The sequence below is a fragment of the Emydura macquarii genome, unplaced genomic scaffold (genome assembly GCF_026122565.2).
Source record: "Emydura macquarii macquarii isolate MOO-44397 ecotype Brisbane River unplaced genomic scaffold, CSIRO-AGI_Emac_v2 contig_2481, whole genome shotgun sequence".
NCBI lineage: Eukaryota > Metazoa > Chordata > Testudines > Chelidae > Emydura > Emydura macquarii.
In genome coordinates, this window is record NW_027132618.1 from 1,693,780 (window position 1) to 1,713,075 (window position 19,296).

At 39.4% G+C, this 19,296-nt stretch overlaps 1 protein-coding gene and 1 long non-coding RNA gene across 2 annotated transcripts in view; one reads left to right on the forward strand and one right to left on the reverse strand.

The window, feature by feature from the left end:
- Window positions 1–14,834, forward strand: part of CTH (cystathionine gamma-lyase) — a 32,691-nt gene extending 17,857 nt beyond the window's left edge. Inside the window, exons 7-12 of the mRNA XM_067563379.1 lie at window positions 668–745; window positions 5,469–5,621; window positions 5,887–6,008; window positions 8,753–8,805; window positions 11,772–11,910; window positions 13,907–14,834. Of these exons, the coding sequence (XP_067419480.1) occupies window positions 668–745; window positions 5,469–5,621; window positions 5,887–6,008; window positions 8,753–8,805; window positions 11,772–11,910; window positions 13,907–13,933 (572 nt within the window). The 3' untranslated portion in view covers window positions 13,934–14,834. The remainder of the gene's footprint in view (window positions 1–667; window positions 746–5,468; window positions 5,622–5,886; window positions 6,009–8,752; window positions 8,806–11,771; window positions 11,911–13,906) is intronic.
- On the reverse strand, window positions 8,516–18,432 carry LOC137163223 (uncharacterized). The gene is made up of 3 exons (XR_010922663.1): window positions 18,279–18,432; window positions 9,391–9,512; window positions 8,516–9,117 (listed from the first exon to the last, which is right to left on the reverse strand). It is a non-coding gene; the product is annotated as an uncharacterized lncRNA (long non-coding RNA).
- Window positions 18,433–19,296: the final 864 nt, after the last annotated feature.

Here is a 19,296-nt window from a genome sequence, read left to right on the forward strand (position 1 = left end):
AGATCAATCAGTAGTACAGCAAAGCGTCCAAATATTCTATTCCTGAGTGGAATTAAAATGATCTGATTTCCAGAGTGAGTCAGAAAAATAGCTCTGTACTTCCTTACAAGGTCCTACAGCCTGTCACTCAGGTACATTACAGGGTCCTGCAGCTGGACATCAGGTTACAACACTCTATAAACACTGGTTATGGAAAAATCAAGCTTTGTTAAAGTGAACAAAAGCCACTCAAGTGTAGTGGCCACTGTCACTAAAATGGGCTCAGAGAAACATCTACGGTTTTGTCTGCTCCCTAGAAACACACTGAACTGCTAGATGGACGTGTTACCTGCTCTCTGTCAAGTGGAGAGCAGGGGGTCACAAATGTCAGGTATTCTGAGAAAAGGTTAGATGGCAACTGTTCCATTGTAAAAGCAGGCCCTGCCAATGGCTACAGAGCACAGCACTACCCATGATCTTGGATGAGGCTATTCTGAATCTTGGCCTGAATGTCAGTGTGTAGATGAAAACAGCAGCGAGGAGGAATATCTGATGTCTGGAACTGCAAAACCAGAAAAGGAAATGTGTAGTAGCAGGACCACGAAAACAATCCCCCCAATCCTTTATATATTGAAAGCTTTCTGAATACAAACATGTTAACAATTTAATGTTCTTCTTTTATCTTCAGGGCACAGTGATGTTGTAATGGGACTGGTTTCAGTAAACTGTGATGATCTCTATGAAAGGCTTAAATTCTTACAAAATGGTAAGTAACCAACACAGGAAATGCTTTAAAACGTATTGGATCCAGGTATGCCTGTACATAGCAGAAAGCATACAGTGTATTTACATACATGCAATCCATATATCCATGATATGTTATTCTTAAGGTAAAAGCGCTACAGACAAAACATTAAAAACAATAAAAGAGCCGGCACGCATGCTAATAAGCTTACCAGAGATCACCCCAACCCTGACATGGGCTCTGACAGCAGCAAACCTTCAGTACTCCACCCAAGGGGTTTCTTGTGGTTTCAAGTTTATCACTGCTTCAAGTCAGAACAGACATCCAGTCTTATGGGGCCTCAGTAGGCCAAGACCTTCCAAATCTTCCCTAAGGATTGGGGCCTGTCCATTTACTGGATCAGAAAGAAGGCTCCGAGCCAGTTTGAAACCAGGCTATTTATCTAAAAACCCTGTCCTTGTCTGTTGGTGTCTGGGGAATCAGTTTGAACTAGTATTTGTGCACCTCTCCCGGAGGGTGGCCTCAAAGGGCTGATAGTGGAGAAATGACATAAGCATCTCCCGCCTACCAAAGAAGATACGGACAATTCCATGATAACATATACACACTTACATATTTAATACAAATACCTAAAGATATTAAACCTCATTCAATAAAGTTTAACTTACTTAAAGTTTATCTTAATTCCATTAGGTTTGTCCCAGATATTACACGATACTGTCAGTCTGTCACACAGAGGTGTTTGTGGTTTGGTTTGGTTTTTTGTTTTTGCTTATGTTTTAGACACATTTTAATTACCTTTTAAAATGGAACTTTGAGTGGGCCAGTTCAGCAGTGGCTTAAGACTGAATATAGAAACATCTGAAATGAGACTCAGATCCTGGGAAGACTGACTTCAATGGGACTACGCAGCATATAAATATAGGCATGTGTAGAAGTCTTCGCAGGATCAGGACCCTAGATCGCAAACTCTCTCAGGCAGGAGCTGTCTCTTACTGTGTGTTTGTACAGTGCCAACAGAATTGAGCCTCTAATCCCACTGTAGTACAAACAATTAATAACTACATTAATAACATTAATAACTATGATATTGATATAAAAGGCATTGCAGAAACTTGGTGGAAGGAGAATAATCAATGGGACAAAGTAATACCATGGTACAAAATATATCGGAAGGACAGAATAGGTCATACTGGTGGGAGTGGCACTATATGTGAAAGAAAGTAGGGTCAAGTGAAATAAGTCTTAATTGAAGCAAACTGCCATGGAATCTCAGTGTATAGTAATTCCATGCTTGAATAATATGAATATAGCAGGAGGGATATACTACCAACCACCTGACTAGGATGGTGACAGTGATTGTGAAATGCTCAGGGAGATTAGAGAAGCTATAAAAATAAATAATAATAATGAGAAATTTCAGCTATCTCTTTGTTGACTTGGTACATGTCACCTCAGGACGGGATGCAGAGATAAAGTTTCTTGATGCCATAAATGACTGCTTCTTGGAGTAGTTAGTCCTGAAACCCACAAGAGAAGAGGCAATCCTTGATTTAGTCCTAAGTGGAGCATAGGATCTGGTCCAAGAATATAGCTTGGTAAAAATAACCATAACATAATAAAATTTAACATCCCTGTTGGAGGGGGGGAGGATGGGGTGGATACCAAAGCAGTCCACCACAGTAGTATTTAATTTCAGAAAGGGGAACTACACAAAAATGAGGAAGTTATTTAAATGGACGTTAAAAGGTACAGTACCAAAAGTGAAATCCCTGCAAGTTGCATGGAAACTTTTTAAAGACAAATATAAGCTCAATTTAAATGTATATCCCAAATTAAAAAACATAGAGGACCAGAAAAGTGCCACCGTGGCTAAACAACAAAATAAAATAAGCAATTAGAGGCAAAAAGTAATCTTAAAAATGAAAGTTAAATCATATTGAGGAAAATAGAGAGGAGCATAAACTCTGGCAAATGAAATGTAAAAATATAATCAGGAAGGCCAAAAAAGAATTTGAAGAACAGCTAGCCAAAGACTCAAAAATTAACAGCAAATTTTTTTTTAAGTACATCAGAAGCAGGAAATCTGCTAAACAACCAGTGGGACCACTGGACGATCAAGATGCTAAAGGAGCACTGAAGGAAGATAAGGTTATTGTGGAAAAACTAAATGAATTCTTTGCATCGGTCTTCACAGCTGAGTATATAAGGGAGAGTCCCAACCTAAGTCATTCTGTTTAGGTGACAAATTTGAGGAGTTGTCCCAGACTGAGATGACAGTAGAGGAGGTTTTGGAACAAATTGATAAATTAAACAGTAATAAGTCATCGGGACTAGATGGTATCCACTCGAATTCTGAAGGAATTCAAATGTGAAATTGCAGAACTACTAACTATGTAACCTATCATTTAAATCAGCTTCTGTATCAGATGACTGGAGGATAGCTAATGTGACACCAATTTTTAAAAAAGGCTCCAGAGGCGATCCCAGCAATTATAGGCCTGTAAGCCTAACTTCAATAGCAGGCAAATTGCTTGAAAGTTAAACTATAGCAAGGCAGAATTATCAGACACACAGAGGAATACAATTTCTTGGGGAAGAGTCAACATGTTTTTTGTAAAGGAAGTCATGCCTCACCAATCTATTTGAATTCTTTGAGGGGGTCAACAAGCATGTGGACAAGGGTGATCCAGTGGATATAGTTTACCTAGATTTTCAGAAAGCCTTTGACAAAGTCCCTCACCAAAGGCTCTTAAGCAAAAGTAAGCTATCATGGGATAAGAAGGAAGGTCCTCTCCTGGATCAGTAACTGGGTAAAAGATAGGAAGCAAAGAGTTGGAATAAATGATCAGTTTTCAGAATTGAGAGAAGTAAATAGTGGTGTCCCACAGGGGTCTTTATTGGGACCAGTACTGTTCAAGGTATTCATAAATGGTCTGGGAAAAGGGGTAAAGAGTGATGTGGCAAAATTTGCAGATGATGCAAAACTACTCAAGATAGTTAAGTCCAAAGCAGACTGCGAAGAGTTACAAAGGGATCTCACAAAACTGGGTGACTGGGCAACAAAATGGCAGATGAAATTCAATGTTGATAAACTGAAAGTAATGCACATTGGAAAACATAATCCCAACTATGCATATAAAATGATGGGGTCTAAATTAGCTGTTACCACTAAAGAAAAAGATCTTGGCGTCATTGTGGATAGTTCTCTGGAAACATCCACTCAATGTGCAGCGGCAGTCAAAAAAGCTAGTTGAATATTGTGAATCATTAGGAAAAGAATAGATAATAAGACAGAAAATATCATATTGCCTCTTTATAAATCCATGGTATGCCTACATCTTGAATATTGCATGCAGATCTGGTTGCCCTATCTCAAAAAAGATATATTGGAATTGCAAAAGGTACAGAAAAGGGCAACAAAAATGATTAGCAGAATGGAACAGCTTCCATATAAGGAGAAATTAACAAGACTAGGACTTTTCATCTTGGAAAAGAGACAGCTAAGGGGGGATATGATAGAAGTCTATAAAATCATGACTGGTTTGGAGAAAGTAAATAAGGAAGTATTGTTTACTCTTCATAACACAAAAACTAAGGGTTACCAAATGAAATTAATAGGCAGCAGGTTTAAAATGAACAAAAGGAAGTATTTCTTCACACAACGCACAGTCAACCTGTGGAACTCCTTGCCTGAGGATGTTGTGAAGTCCAAGACTATAATGGGGTTCAAAAAAGAACTAGATAAGTTCTAGTTATCTAGATGGAGGCTAGGTCCATCAATGGCTATTATCCAGTATAGGCAGAGATTGCTGTTTGCCAGAGGCTGGGAATGGCTGATGGGATGGATTACTTGAGGATTTCCTGTTCTATTCATTTCCTCTGAAGCACCTGGCATTGGCCATTGTCAGAACACAGGATACTGGGTTAGATGGACCAGTGGTCTACCCAATATGGCTTTTCTTTATGTTCTTATGTACCCTTGTCTGTTGGAAGTAGTCTTTCAGATGAGGATTGAAGCAGTATCTGTTCTGTAAATAAACAGAAGACTTGTGGCTGCAGGGCTGCCAGGACAGTACCTTTCTGAACTCATTTAAATATTAGTTTTCTCCCCCTCCCTTAACACCCTGCAAAATATCTCCTTATATTTATATAAGGAAGCATATAATTAATAAACTACTTCATGTAGCTGCTGTCCATTTTTAAATGTTTTCTTTTAGACCCAGGACCAAATTACTCAGCACACCCCTGATTTTTTTTGTATGATACATTGGGAATCTTATGTTTTGGCAGCTGCATTTTCTTTTCTGTCATCTGTGTATTTTTATCCATTAAATAAAGAACACTTTGTATTCTGCTTGCCTCATGCAAGTCTAAACAAAGTAATCTGAGGGAGTGCATGTGTATTATGTCTGATAAGATTCATCCCTGTGTCTTCAGTCTTCTGGCTACTGCCTGACTCTCTCTTATCCTGTGGGCAGGGAGAGGGGGAAAATACAAACCCATGTATTTTTTTCTCTCTCCCTTATCTTGTTTTAAAGTTAGAATATTCTTAGTGTGGTATCAAAGTATTGTATTTGAGTTTCCAGAAAGGTGCCAAAGTCCACCCTGGTTAAACAGGCAAAGCTCCCATAGAAATCAATGGGGATTGCATCTGTTTACATGAGGGTTCAGTTTGGAAATTAAGATCTTACTCAGTAATGTCGAAATGTTTTTATATTTGTAATATTGTGTTGCTTTATAGCCCTTGGAGCAGTTCCATCTCCTTTTGACTGTTACCTTTGCAATCGGGGTTTAAAGACACTGCAGATCCGGATGAAGCAGCATTTCCACAATGCACTGGCTGTTGCTCAGTACCTTGAATCAAATCCCCGGGTAGAAAAAGTCATTTATCCTGGTAAGTTGCAGGATTTCTGAGCAGAAGATATTTTGGTTCTGGTCCTGTTTGGTACTGGACTGCTGCATTCCTAGGTGTTGCTGATACAGCCATAGAATTTGATTTGTAAGTTATTACTCTGGCATAGGCATTTATCTTGCAGTTGGTTCTATATTTCTTAACATTTGAAGGTTGATTTTTATGTGCCCTAGTGTGGCTTGCTCTTCTCTGATGCAGTTTTAACAGTCTCAGTAAAAGTGTTTATACAGTGTGTGACTAATTTCAGGACTGCCCTCACATCCTCAGCATGAGCTGATGAAGCATCAGTGCACTGGCTGTCCTGGGATGGTCACCTTTTACATTAAAGGAAATCTTGAACAAGCTGACATTTTTCTGAAGAATTTAAAGGTAATTTCCCTTCAAACAAATGGAAACCAATTCTGTAAGAGAATCTGATTGTGACTCAATTAGGGTTCTGGTTGTGTGGTGAAAGAGGAAGTGGTTCTCTTCAAGGCAGGGACTATCTTCCTCTGTGTTTGGAAAGCTACTGATCTATTTTGGTGGTACAGTAGAACTTCAAAGATACGAATACTGGTCAACCAGACACTGTGTGGACCCAGAAATAAGCAATCAGCAGAGGGGAAAAAAATTAAAAAATATTGTACTGTGCCTGTATTGCATCTTAAAGATAGGCACATCTGGGCTTCCTGACCCCACCCCCACTCACCATGTGAGGGGCAACCACTTACAGATAGGAGGTGAATATGCTGAGGTTTACGGGCACTGCTGTGAGCCCCTGCTGCCAGCCCACAGTAGCCTGAAGAGGCAAAGCACAAGCAGCCTGGGTTCTGCACTGCTTTCCTATAAGCCGTGGGTGCTGTTTCATCCCCCCAACCCCATTGGGGGAGGGACGCTGTTTTCACCATCACCACTCCTGCCGCCAGGAGAGGGATATGCTTGCAAGTTCAGTCCCAGCCCAGGAAAAAAGTTGCCGCAGCCCAAGCTGCTGATGCTGCAAGGAAGCTGCCAGCTTTAGGATGGGTGCTGCTGCTCTTGCAGCCAGAGCCTGGCCTGGAGCATGAGGAGGAGTCAGAGTCTGAGCTGCCGCCGGCAAGCTGCACTCTGGAGGAGTTTTAAAGGGCAACGGTCTGCACTGCACGTGCACTGATGCAGCCCAAGCTATGCCCACAGTTGTGCTCCTTGTAGTGCCAAGGATTGGGGGCAGGCCCCCCCAGCCCAGCCCAAAGACAAGAAACAGGAATAGGGCAGGGAGCTGTTTGCAAACCAGGCAGTGTGCTGCCAGGTTCCTTAGTGCCAGGTGCCACCATTGCAGAGATCTCTCCCAGCCTTACCTGGAAGACATTGACTGTAGGGGATATAAGAGTAAAGGTGGTAGCACAGTACTAAAAAATAAAGGGAAAGTTTAAAATAAAGACTTGACAAGGTAAGGAAACTTTCTGTGCTTGTTTCTTTTACATTAAGATGGTTAAAAACAGCGTTTTTCTTCATAGTAAAGTTTCAAAGCTGTATTAAGTCGATGTTCAGTTTTAAACTTTTGAAAGAACCACCATAACGTTTTGTTCAGAGTTACAAACATTTCAGAGTTCCAAACAACCTGCGTTTCCAAGGTGTTCATATCTTTGAGGATCTACTGTACCACAACCTAAATAATGAATAACCATGAGACAGGACACTAATATGAGGGAAGAAAAGGGTGTATCAGCCCATTTGATACTAATAAAGTATTTGCATATCTTCCAACAACTATTAGTGCCATTTGAAAGCAGAGGAGCTGCTGCTGAGGTAACACTGCTAGAACATTTTAAAATAGTTGACAAAAGAAAATGCCTTTGAGATTGTTTCATGATCCATGTTCCAAAAGGAAGTGTTGCCTCTTTTGATCACATCACCTGAAAGGTGTTCTCTTAACATGAGCTTTAGCGCATTGTTTAGCTTCCTTTCTCTTAAACTTCATTTTTTAATCTGTTCATAGCTATTGTCCTCTGGACACATTTGGGTAAATTTTAAAACAGAACCAATTAGTATCTAAACTGACAGTCAAATTAAGGATTCCTCTTCCTCCCATAACACCCCACCACTGACCCTCGTTCCCCAAATAAAATCACAATTGAAATTTGACATAATCAAACAACATCCCACAAACAAAGTTTCGAGTACAGAAATGAGCCTTTTAAGCTGTGCTGGAAGGTCTCTGCCTCTGTTGGGTTAATAGCAAATTCCAGAATCAAGGATCACCTCTAGCCCCTGGCTAATCAGTTTTTGGGCTGATCCTTAAGGAAAGAGGTGTTTTATTCTGGCAGTATAATGACTGGATTGCTCCTGAATGTAAGAGGAACAATGTCAGGCGTGCTGATCCTGACAGCAGCTGCTGCATCCTCAGCAAACACACATCTAGTACATATTTCTGAATGCAGCTGAGTATGTGGCGAGCTTTTTGTCATCTAGTGCCAGAACACATTTCTGATTAAAGATTAGTGTTTAGTGAAGACTTTTAATGGGTGTTGGGCAGTCCTCAAAGGAAAAAATTATATGAGTAATGTTGTGAGTAAAGAAACTCATGACCTTTCTGTTTCTAGTAAGGCTGCCTCTGAAACAGTGTTTCATCAGTTCTGCTTGTGGTTGAGCCCAGAAAATGCAGAGGTGCATGAAACTAGAAGAATTAATAGTTAGGACAGGAGAGGGACATAGTAAAGAGAGAGAAGTGAGTAATGCCACCTTAAAGATTTAGTTCTGTTCTTATTTTATTCACACAGATTCACCCCATCCCTAATTTTGATTATACTCAAAACTGGTCAGCCTTGGCAAAAACTTCTCCCTTGAGTTGTTTACTTTCTCTTCCATAGGCAAGTTAGGCTAATGTACATCAGACCCCAGTAACTTTTTGCTGGTAACTACATACCAATTGTTTCTTCTTATTGCATCCAGTATTTTTTTCCCAGGGCATGAAAGTTTTTTGTGGTTTTTTTTTTTTCTAGTCCCATGAATACAAAATTCCACTTTAACATTAAGCATGTTTTTGGATGTAACTATCTTTTTCTCTACAAAGGTAGCTGTTTTAAATCCTCCTGCCTCTGTTTCAAATGAAAAACTGCTTGTTTATTAAAAGTGAACTTTTGTATTTCCTGGTGTAGCTTTTTGCACTGGCTGAGAGTCTGGGAGGATATGAAAGCCTAGCAGAACATCCGTAAGTCAGTCTTCATCTTAAATCTCTACTGGAAACAATCGTTAAGGTGCACACACTGTGGAAGAAAAGATTCTGGTTGATTTTGTGGCCATCTTGAAACTGGGCAGTGTTTAAAATTTGAATGTTTCACTTTGAGTCCAAGTAGCATAGAGCTAGTTTTTAATATTGTGTGAGCACTTTATGGCTGATAAAGGAATGAGCAGTGATGTGATTTATTTTATTATAAGTATAAACAATGGAAGACTCTCTTTGATTGGTAGAGTGTGCTGTCACCAAGACCTTGTCAGCAATCTCTTCACCTCCACTCTAGTCCTGTAAAACACCAGAAAAGGATCAGCATAGTATAAAATGACCCTAAAAGCCCTGGTTCTGGTTGAGGGAGAATTCCTGTATTACAGGCATTGTGGAAGATGGCCATAAGGCCACATTCCAAGCACCCCCTTGCAAGTCCTGGTGTAGATGCCACACTGGGGGTGGGGCATGAAGCAGGATAGGAGTATTGCAGCTTAGAGTTAGCTGTATGTTTGTCCCCCTTTCTGGGCTCTTAAGTGCACCCCCTCCATATCTTAGATCTCAAGTCTTTACCTCCTTATGGTGGAATCCCAGGATTCTTCCCCTCTTAGACCAGGTGCTGGGCCAGAGTGCCCTGTGTACCAAACATGACTGATCAGTAGATCCAACTGGGTTTGGCTACTTGCAGTTCTTCCCTTCAGGAAATATGACCAATGGTGAATACAGTGACTGCACACAGTCTTCGTAAAACAAAGTATTGTTTCATCTTAACAATAGGAATGCAGCATAGGATGGAGAAAAATGAATTTTTAAAAACAAACAAACAATCTATGTGCATATCTATCTTCCCTGAATTCTTAGATAGGCCTATCTTACTTCCGACCTCTGGAGTCTGGGAGGGAGGGGTCAGTTAGCTCCCCAACAATGTCTGTCTCAGCCACCCCTGTAACTGTCAGACCTCCTCAAAGGAGTGTCTGTCTTTAAACCCTTTTGAGACTATTAGCCCCTTTGAGAAGGCAGGGGCCAAAGTCAGAGTGTGTTTGGCCTCCGCCTCTCTTATCCTTAACTTTAGAAATTAGCAGGATTAGTAAAATGGTGAATGAAGTGAAAGCAGATAAAATTCTTCCCTCAAAAATACTATTGTACTGTATCACTGGTTCAAGCTTAAGTTATGTTAATAGCACTTGGATCAACTGAAACTAAGGAACTGACCCCCTCAGCCACCATAAATCCAAAGAATGTCCCTCAGTTTCTTCCATAATATCATCAATGGCTTTCTTGCAGCACAGTATGGTTATCTGGCTTGCCTTCTTCAAAGTGGGAGGCTAAGCCACAAATGAAAGTACTGACAATGGATTAACTAAATCCAGATGTAATATGGTCATTTGCTGTACTTATTCTTCCATTTTACTCGTGTAGAATAAATGTCTGCTATTCTAACTGCAGACACAAGAGGGCATACACAGCATACAAAACGAAGTGCACCTGTTTTTCATACCCAGTAAACTTCGTTGTGTATTTTACCCTAGGGATTATAACAATACTTCCTTACATCGGAATGACTTTGAAGTTAAAGTGGCTATTGAGTCTTTCAAGAGCTGTTCTTCTCTTCTAATGCTATAGCCATTGCAGCCAGTAGTGAAAATGAATCTAATATGGTCTGTCAGCTTGGGGTGAGGAGACTATAAAGGAAAAATTGGCCATTCTCTGCATAATTTATAGACCAGTGTCTTAGTCTCCCTTGGCATATGGGATCAGCTCCCACTGAAATCAATGGGAGATATCGCTCTGTCAATAAGGGCAGTATTGAGTCTAAAGCTCTATCAGTTCTTACATTAAGGTAGATTACATTAATTTATGGTTAGTTGCTTAAACCCCCTCCTGAATTATTTCCTACATGGCCTGAATATCTAGGAATGTTTATTAATTCACTTCCCTTCTTGATTCCTTTTCTGGTTTATATGGGGTCAGAGTTGCCCACAGTTCTACACCATTCCTTCTGGTCCATGGCACAGGTTTATAAGTCTTGAGATTCCAATCCTTTTTCTCTTCAAACGTCTCTTGACAATCTTTGCATTATATCCTTGATCTTCCACATCCTTTCTTGCTGTCCTATTCCTGCCATTCTTTCTTTTCTGGTTTTTCTTCTCCCATTCTTATCACATATCCAGTCCACCTCAAACTTGCACTCTCCAGCCTGTCACTGAGAATCCCAAATTAATCTTCCTCCTAATTTCTTCCATGTACACTGTCTACCCTCCTTTTGCCTACCATTCTCTTATATATAAATTTTCTATTACTTGTATCTTTTTTTCATCCATCTCTGTAAGACCCACCATTTCCAAACTATAGATCAGGCAGGAACAAACACAGGCAGCATACACTTTTTCTTTGTTTGTTACTTTAATCAACAGCTCTTCTTCTACCTTACCTACTTGCACAACTTCAGTTTTTTGTGTTTACCCTTAAACCATGGTCTTCAAGACACAGATGTCCAATTCCTGAAGGAAAACTTTTAGATAGCACATGCATTTTTCTTAACAATAAAAAAGTTGTTGGAGGCAAGTATAGGATTTTGCTTCTTTTTCCAGACAAAAACTTGGTGCTATGGTGCCCAAATTACTTACTGTTTTTCCTTAGCAGTTATAGTCAGGCAATATTGTACCAGATTCTCAGCTAGTATAAACCAGCATAGCCCCAGTGAAGACAATGGAGCTATGTAGATTTACACTAGCTGATGCCTCATTGACTTAATTGGCAGTGGCCAGTTTGTGCTATCAAGGATGTGGCCTTTTGATATGTAGATTAAGTAGAGAATATCACAAAACTACTGTTCAGAAAATAGTCACTCCTACAGGTCTGGCAGATAAATAATTGTAAAGACCAGCTAAATCAGTTAATAAACCCCCCCAGGGATAGGTCTGCAAAGAAATAATATTCTTCTTTTCTTTCAGGGCCATTATGACTCATGCTTCAGTTCCTAAAGAGGAGAGAGAGGTTCTTGGGATTAATGACACTTTGATTCGCCTATCTATTGGTTTGGAGGACACAGAAGATATACTGGAAGATCTGGATCAAGCTTTGAAAGCAGCAGTAAGTCATTTAATATTTTAGTGCCTCTCGTTTATAAAAATTTTCCATTTGCCTTTCACTTATTACTTTTCAAATTAGTGGTGTATGGGTATCATTCACCATTTGTCCTGACTCAGTAGAATAAGTTTACTTTATCAGATAACTATCATCTTTCAGTTCACTTAGTTTTTAAAATATTTTAAATCTGACTATATTTTGGGTTTTTGAATTTCCATGATTATATCCAATTTTTTAAAAGGATGTTGGTTACAGGATGTGTAAACAAGATACTAATGTAGATTTCTAATACAAATATGTATGATGCTTAGAAGCTGGCAGTTACAAAAGTAACCAATGATTGGTAAGGTTTAGGCATAGAAATGGTTAACAAAATTATGCACTTCTAATAAGGAAAATGGCTGCTCCCTGCAAAATAATCAAATGCAGAAAATAATTGGCTTATAAGAATAAATTCACTAGTTTAAATCAAGTTAACTCTTGAAAATTAAGATCTAGGAAAAGTTCAAATCTGGGGTGTGGAGCCACAGGGAGTTGCTTGTGGAAGGCCTTGAGCCTGGTTTTAAGGACGCTATATACTCCAGGGAAACTAGCCTCTAGGCTAATGTTTTATTCTGAAACTGGAGAAAAATTCAAGGGTAACCCAGAAAGGGGCTGAGAAGAGGGCCCAGAGGGCAGGCTGAGGAGAAACCCAGCCAAGGTCAGAGGAACCTCTTTAGTTTGCTGTGAATTTCTACCCGGAAAGTGTTAAGTGTGTTTGTGACATGGCCAGAGGGCCAAAAAAGCTGTAGAGACCCACCTTGGGGAAGGAAACTGAGACAAAGTGCTGGCAGTGCCATACATGGCCAGCAGAGGGTGCTATGAGGCAGGCATGCCCTATGACACAAGTGCTTAACTTTAATCATATGAGTAATCCTATCCCAGTGCAGCAAAACACGTGCTTTATTGACATGGAGCATCTGTGAGAAGCAATGATTGAATAAAGCTTTATAAATAACTAATGGCACCAAAATGCTGGACTTTCCAGTTGGTATCCATGAGTGAACTGATCCTGAAAAAAACTGAGCACCGACAACTAGAGCTGATCTGAATAATGGATTTTTTGGTTCAGGGGCTGAGCCAAAATAAGTTTAAACTTGAACCTAGTTTTTTGGTTTTGCTGTTCATATCATGTGTTTTTTGCCTTTTTAAAATGGGCTATAATTAAAAATGAAATGCCATTTCTAAATAAAAAGTCAAAATGTTTTGTTTAGAAATCCTCAAAATGTTTTGGACATGTCCAAACAAAATGTTTAAACATTTTTTAGTTCAGTGCCCTGAAAAAAACATTTTTTTGATAAACTTACTATTCACCAAAAAACCCCCAAACTCTCAACTTTACCCACAACTCTGTGTGACTTCACTGGGAGTTGGGATAGCTCAGTAATCCCTGGAATCAGACCAAGAATAGTCTTTGTAGCGTTCAATCCAGGGCTTATTAAAATAAACAGAAGATTCCATTTTACTTCAATAGAGTTTGCATCAGGCCATTGGAGAAGTTAAGGCACCTGCCTAAATTAATACAGCAAGTCATTGGCAGCAGTAGGACTAGACCCCTACACTGTCTTACATCCCTGTGCCCCATCCAGAGCACCATGCTATTGGCATAGTAAAAAGGAGCATAAAAAACCCCCAGAAACTTGGGCTATGTGCAGCGTGATAGGATATGATAAGACAGGTATCTGAGCTCTGCTAGTTGTAACAAATTTAAAACAGCTTGAATTACTGTACTATCCAATGGAAAATATTTTCTGTAAAACAATGTGCTATATTTGCTGATTTGAGAAATCAGCCAAAATTGAAGTTTTCTGAGCACTTCTCGCAATAGTCAAGTAGCCACACTTATCTGCAGAGCCTTTCTCGGAAGATGAAGATATTCTATTGGTAATAGATGTCCAACTTTTGTGCTAAAATAAACACCACAATATAATTATACCATGCTTGTCTTCTGTTACTACAGGTCCCAGATCATATGGTTCGCAACTAGGAGTCTAAGACCTGAAATTGGAAGTTGATCACTGCACAGCTAAAACAACCAGAGAAGATGAAATGAAAAGCCAAACTACTGCTGAGTTTCCTTGGATTTGCATTTAAAAATGAAAACTTATATTCAATCAAACTTTAGATACCTAAGCAGTCTTTATTATGTACTTTTAGCTTCACCCTCCAGTGATTCAAAATTATGCATAAACTTATGCACAAAAAACTTATTCTTTCAGATGTGTCATCCTCGTCCTTCTGCTCTGATGACTTGAAAGGCCACTCTCCTTTTTGACAGTAGCTTGTTCATCTGAGACCATCTGTGATGTACACTCACGATTATTATGTCCAGAACTCTCAAATAACAATTGGGGTTTGTTATGCTATGCATTGAGTTGAGTGCATGCTGCTGCTGTGTTGGTACAGTCTGTTTCTTTCACCATCATCCATAGTGCAGGATTTGTTTTTTTAATCACATTTTACATCTAATTCTGAAGATGGATTTTGAATGGTGTATGATCTAACTCAGACTTTTTTGAATGAGAACATCAAATCTGGCTTGATTTTGTGCAATACTGAAATTTTTTAAAAAAAAATCATACCTGATACTGTACTGTAATTTTCTGAAGATGATTTGACAGGTAAAATGAACAGGATTTAGCCTGAACTTTTTAATGGAATGGGTGTTATACTTGAGAATAATTTCAGTCTTAGCTCCTGTCTGCCAACATAAATTTCTGTATGCTTGAATTTCTAAGGTGGATAATTAATTAAATGAAAAATTAAAGACAGACTACAGAGATAATTTGAAAAACATTAAAAAATTTTCACAAAGCAAATGAAATCTAGAGTTTTTTAAAAAAGAAACATCTATTACAATATGTACTACTTTGGCGTTTTAAAACCCATTATTTTTTATCTAACATTCTTAAACATTGGTTTAGAATGTTCTGTATGAATTGTAAGTGGAACATATTGGTGAATAAGATGAATGGGACAAAGCGGTTTGGCCTTTCTATAGATGTAAACTGTTGTCATTAATGACAACATGGTGTAAAATCTCTAATATTTTTATTGGAATCTCACACCTGAGTCCTCACTATGGAATGACAAGATGTTGGATGTTAGGATGGAAAAATTAGTAGATTTGAGGCAGAAAGATTTATTCTTATGCATTTTCAAGTAGTGAGTTGTGGAGCTACATGAAACATTCTGGGTAGATTTCACTGACATTAACGTTTACCTTTTGGAACGCAACTAGAAGCCTTTTTCAAATAAAAGCTTGCATTTAGCAGAAAGCAACAAAGATAATTTAAGAAATAGGCTTTTGAAATTGCAAAGTCTGTTTACCAGCATCCTTTCTTATGCAGTATCCCTGCTAATAATTCACTGAAGTGGCCTATAGTATCTCAGAAGGTCAAGGAAATACAAACAGGGTGGGTTATTCATGGTGTTCCCCTGAGGTGCTTGGGAAGTGATGAGAGGGGGAAATATTTCATTTATCCACATCTAGTGAGAAGAACTGTAGCTGATTTATACAAAAAGTTGCTTCACTTCCATAAGTGAATAATTGTGGAGTGCAGAGATGAAGATGGGTAAAGAACACTTGCATTTCTTTTCGTTTATCATCAACTCTGACTGATCAGAATTGCACTCTTTAGCAGTGTAGCTGCAATTGCTCAGGAAAAAGCCAATTTCCTTTCAATTAGTGGCACTCTGAAAGAGATGCCCTGCATTCGCTATAGTTTTTAAACTATGTCTGAATCTCTGAAATACGCTACAGGCTGGATCACATGTTCTCATGAAGGAAACTTGCACATCAAGAATGAAAACCATTACTTTCAGACTAGAAAGCCCCATCTGTCAGAGCCTGGGCTACATTCTGCACAGAAAGGCAAGGAACTTTAGTCCTACTACAAGACTTCTCATTGTTGCTGTCTCTTCCTCAGAGAGCATGCTCATCTTTGGCCATCAATGCCCTTCAGCTGATCTGCCAGAGATAGTACAAACCTTCTCATCTTTCAATTCACTCACCTTTCAATATTCAACTATTTTGAGGGTGACCCTTACTGTAGCATTTAGGTGACAAATTATGTCCTTCCTGTATACTTCTCCTCAGGACTCGGAGAAGGAACCTAGCAGATTCTTGCCAGAAAAGATTAGTGTTCTGCTCATTTCTCTAAACTATAATCACTTATATCATAGTAACATGTAACAGGTGCCACAGACTACACAGACATACAAGAAAACAGTCCTTTCCCCAAAGAGTGCTTTAACATGTTTTATGTGTATAAAAACTATCCACAACTGCTCCTTTCTCACCAGAAGTTTTGCTTCCTGTATATGTCCATAATTTCATAGGTTTTCAGATCAGCAGTATAGTATCTAAGCATAGGATACATGAATTAATGCAATTGCTATCATAGGTCCCAGTCCTTCAATTTACTATGCATAGGCAGACCTGATGTGCCTGCACGTGGTTCCATGAAGTTCAGTGGCTTCTGTGCAAGGTCCATCCATGCAGAATAAATTGCAGGGGCTGGGTGATATACTCTTCCATGGCAAGGGAATAAATAGAAGCTGAGGAGGTTTATGACCATGGTATTAGTTAGGTTGTAATGGCTTCAAAGCCTGATATAGTCTTCACCTGTTCCATGTTGAGCCACAAAAATGATTTGAGGGCTGGAGAAAATGCCTTCCAGTGAGAGACTTGAAGAGCTCAATCTGTTTAATTTATCAAAAAGATTGAGAGGTGTCTTGATTATACCCTCATGGGAAGAACTTGCTGGATAGTAACAGGTTCTTTAATTTAGTGGAGAAAGGCATAAAAAAACCAATGGCTGGAAGCTGAAGTCAGAAATTCAAATTGGAAATAAGGCAAAAATGTTCAACAATGAAGGTGATGAATCGTTGGAAGAAACTATCAAGGGAAGTGGTGGATTCTCCATTTTTTGGAGTCTTCAGAAGAAGAAACGTTTTAGTCAATCACAAGTTATTGGACTGCATACAGGGGTAACTGGATGCAATTTAAGGAAATGCAATATATAGGTCATTCTAGAAGATTTAATGGTCCCTGTGGGCCTTAAACTCTATGAATCTATATAGTGTGAATTTTTGTTCTTACTGGGAATATAGCATGGGGGTTTTCTGCATTCTGTTAGTTGACTGGATTTAGGTCATGACTCCATGAACAACTATGACAAACTACTATCCCAGTGTGCTGCAAAAGGTTTCTCACTCTCTTTGCTACAACCCTTATTGTTTCAAACCTGTCTTCTTTATCCACCCTACAAACTGCATCTTAGAACTTGCCTTCTCTCCAGGGCTATGTCTACGCTGCCGCGGGACGTCGACTTTGTTCAATTCGACTTTCAGCAGCTGATGCCTTAACAATGCCTGTTTGTTTTTTAGCAATCAATGTGTGAACTTTTAACATTAACAACTTGGTTTATAAACTTCTAGTGCTGCAGTAAAGCAGTTCTGTGTTTAACAAGTCCTCATAACATAATACTTCTTTCTAGAATATACATTTAAGTTTGGGGAATGGCTACAAACAGTGAGAATTTATACAAGGTGTTGGGCAGCAAAGCATCTAGTAAATTCTGTAAAGATCCTCCAAACTATACGGCTGAGACTGAATGCTTTTCTGCTGCTAGCACGTAAATGCAACTTGTCTGAATCTTTTACCACAATAGTAGCTGTTTGAGTTACCCAAACTATGTATTTAACTTTCAGCCTCAGTGGGATATTACATAAAGAACTACCATTTAAATGGCAGCTTGAATAAGGCACAACTAGGGCTCACTGTCTCACTTTTGACCTTAGAAGCTCATGTATTAAAGAAAACTTTAGAAACCTAACTTCAAAAATACCACACAACTGTTGGTCAAACTAGTCCACAGTATGGAGACAGTACTCAACCTGATCTGCATGTTACAGAACACTTTGTGCAGATCAGTAAAATTACTCTGGGACTGTAGAGGATGTGGCTGCTCTCTCCCTGGTACTCTTGGAGGAAGCCACACTCCCTTGCTGTCACACCTGTGTGGGCAAACTTTATACAGGGGATTAGCTCTTCGCCATCTGTAGCCCAAGCCCTCGGTCAGGGCGAGGCAGGCAAATAGTCTAAGCCTCTGAGGCTTTACAGGCCAGGATGAGGTGCCACCCTAGGGGTGATGTGGAAAGGTGTGGAGGGGGAAAAACAACCCCACCCAACTCCACTGCATCCCAACCCAGGGCCTTACCAGTGACAGAATACTCTGTCACTGGGTCAGCAGGGCTCCAGCCAAAACACACTGATAAAGGCTCAAGTGCAAATCCAGCCAGATCCCTCCACCCCTGTCCCTATCTACCTGAGGTCAAGGGTCATCATCTGCTTCCCTGGGGTATGCTGCCAGTGGTAGTCCCACCAAACCCTTGCTGTCTGGGTCCTCCACTGGCTCAGGTCAGGTGAGTCCTCAGGGTAATCAAGTTCCTCTCTGAAGTAGCAGGCTGGAAATATCCTTCCCCTTTAGCAACTGCCCCCTGCTGAGCGGTAGGTCCTGCCCTTTATACTTCCAGTTCCTGTCTGGGCTCCGCCCCTCTGCTGGTGTGGTGGGCATGTAACAAAGCTTGGCAGGCTAAATTCAATTCTAGTTACAGCAGTGCAACCCTATCGTCTTCAAACTGTGCTTGCAACAACACGTGAACAGTTTCATTTCCTTCAACAGATGTAATGGACTGGAACATAAAGAATTCTGTTGATGATGAACTCCAAGAAATAGAATCCAGCTTACTTTCACACCTTTGTTGACTTTGGAAGGCTAACATGAGTAAAAAGTAGTAAAAAGTACATTTGTCAATAAAGTCAGCAGACACAACAGGGAATTAATAGGGTGATTTTTTTTTTTCAATTCATTTTTCATTTTTACAGTTACTTTTCCAGATTAAACTACATTTAATGTTTCATGTGATCTACTGGTGGACTTGATTACTTTTATATTGATAATTCTTCACTTTTTTCTCCAAACAGATAGTATGCTAAAGATGATATATATATGTGTATAAATACATACATACATACATACATGTGTATGTGTGCGTATAATTTGATCTAATGAATATAGCACAAAAGTATGATACCAAACAATTAAAAAAGGCATTTAGCATTGGAGGATATTGATAATCCTTTTAAGGAATGTTATATAAACTATACAAAACAAATATGCACGAAAGTACGAAGATCCTCTGGGCTTCTACATTTTCAAATAACATTTTAGGATCAGCATACCATAGATTCCAAGGCAAAAAGAAACCATTGTGAACATCTAGTCTGAAAATTTATATATCATGTTTTCGTGCACCCTGACAAAATGAGAACAATAGAATGAA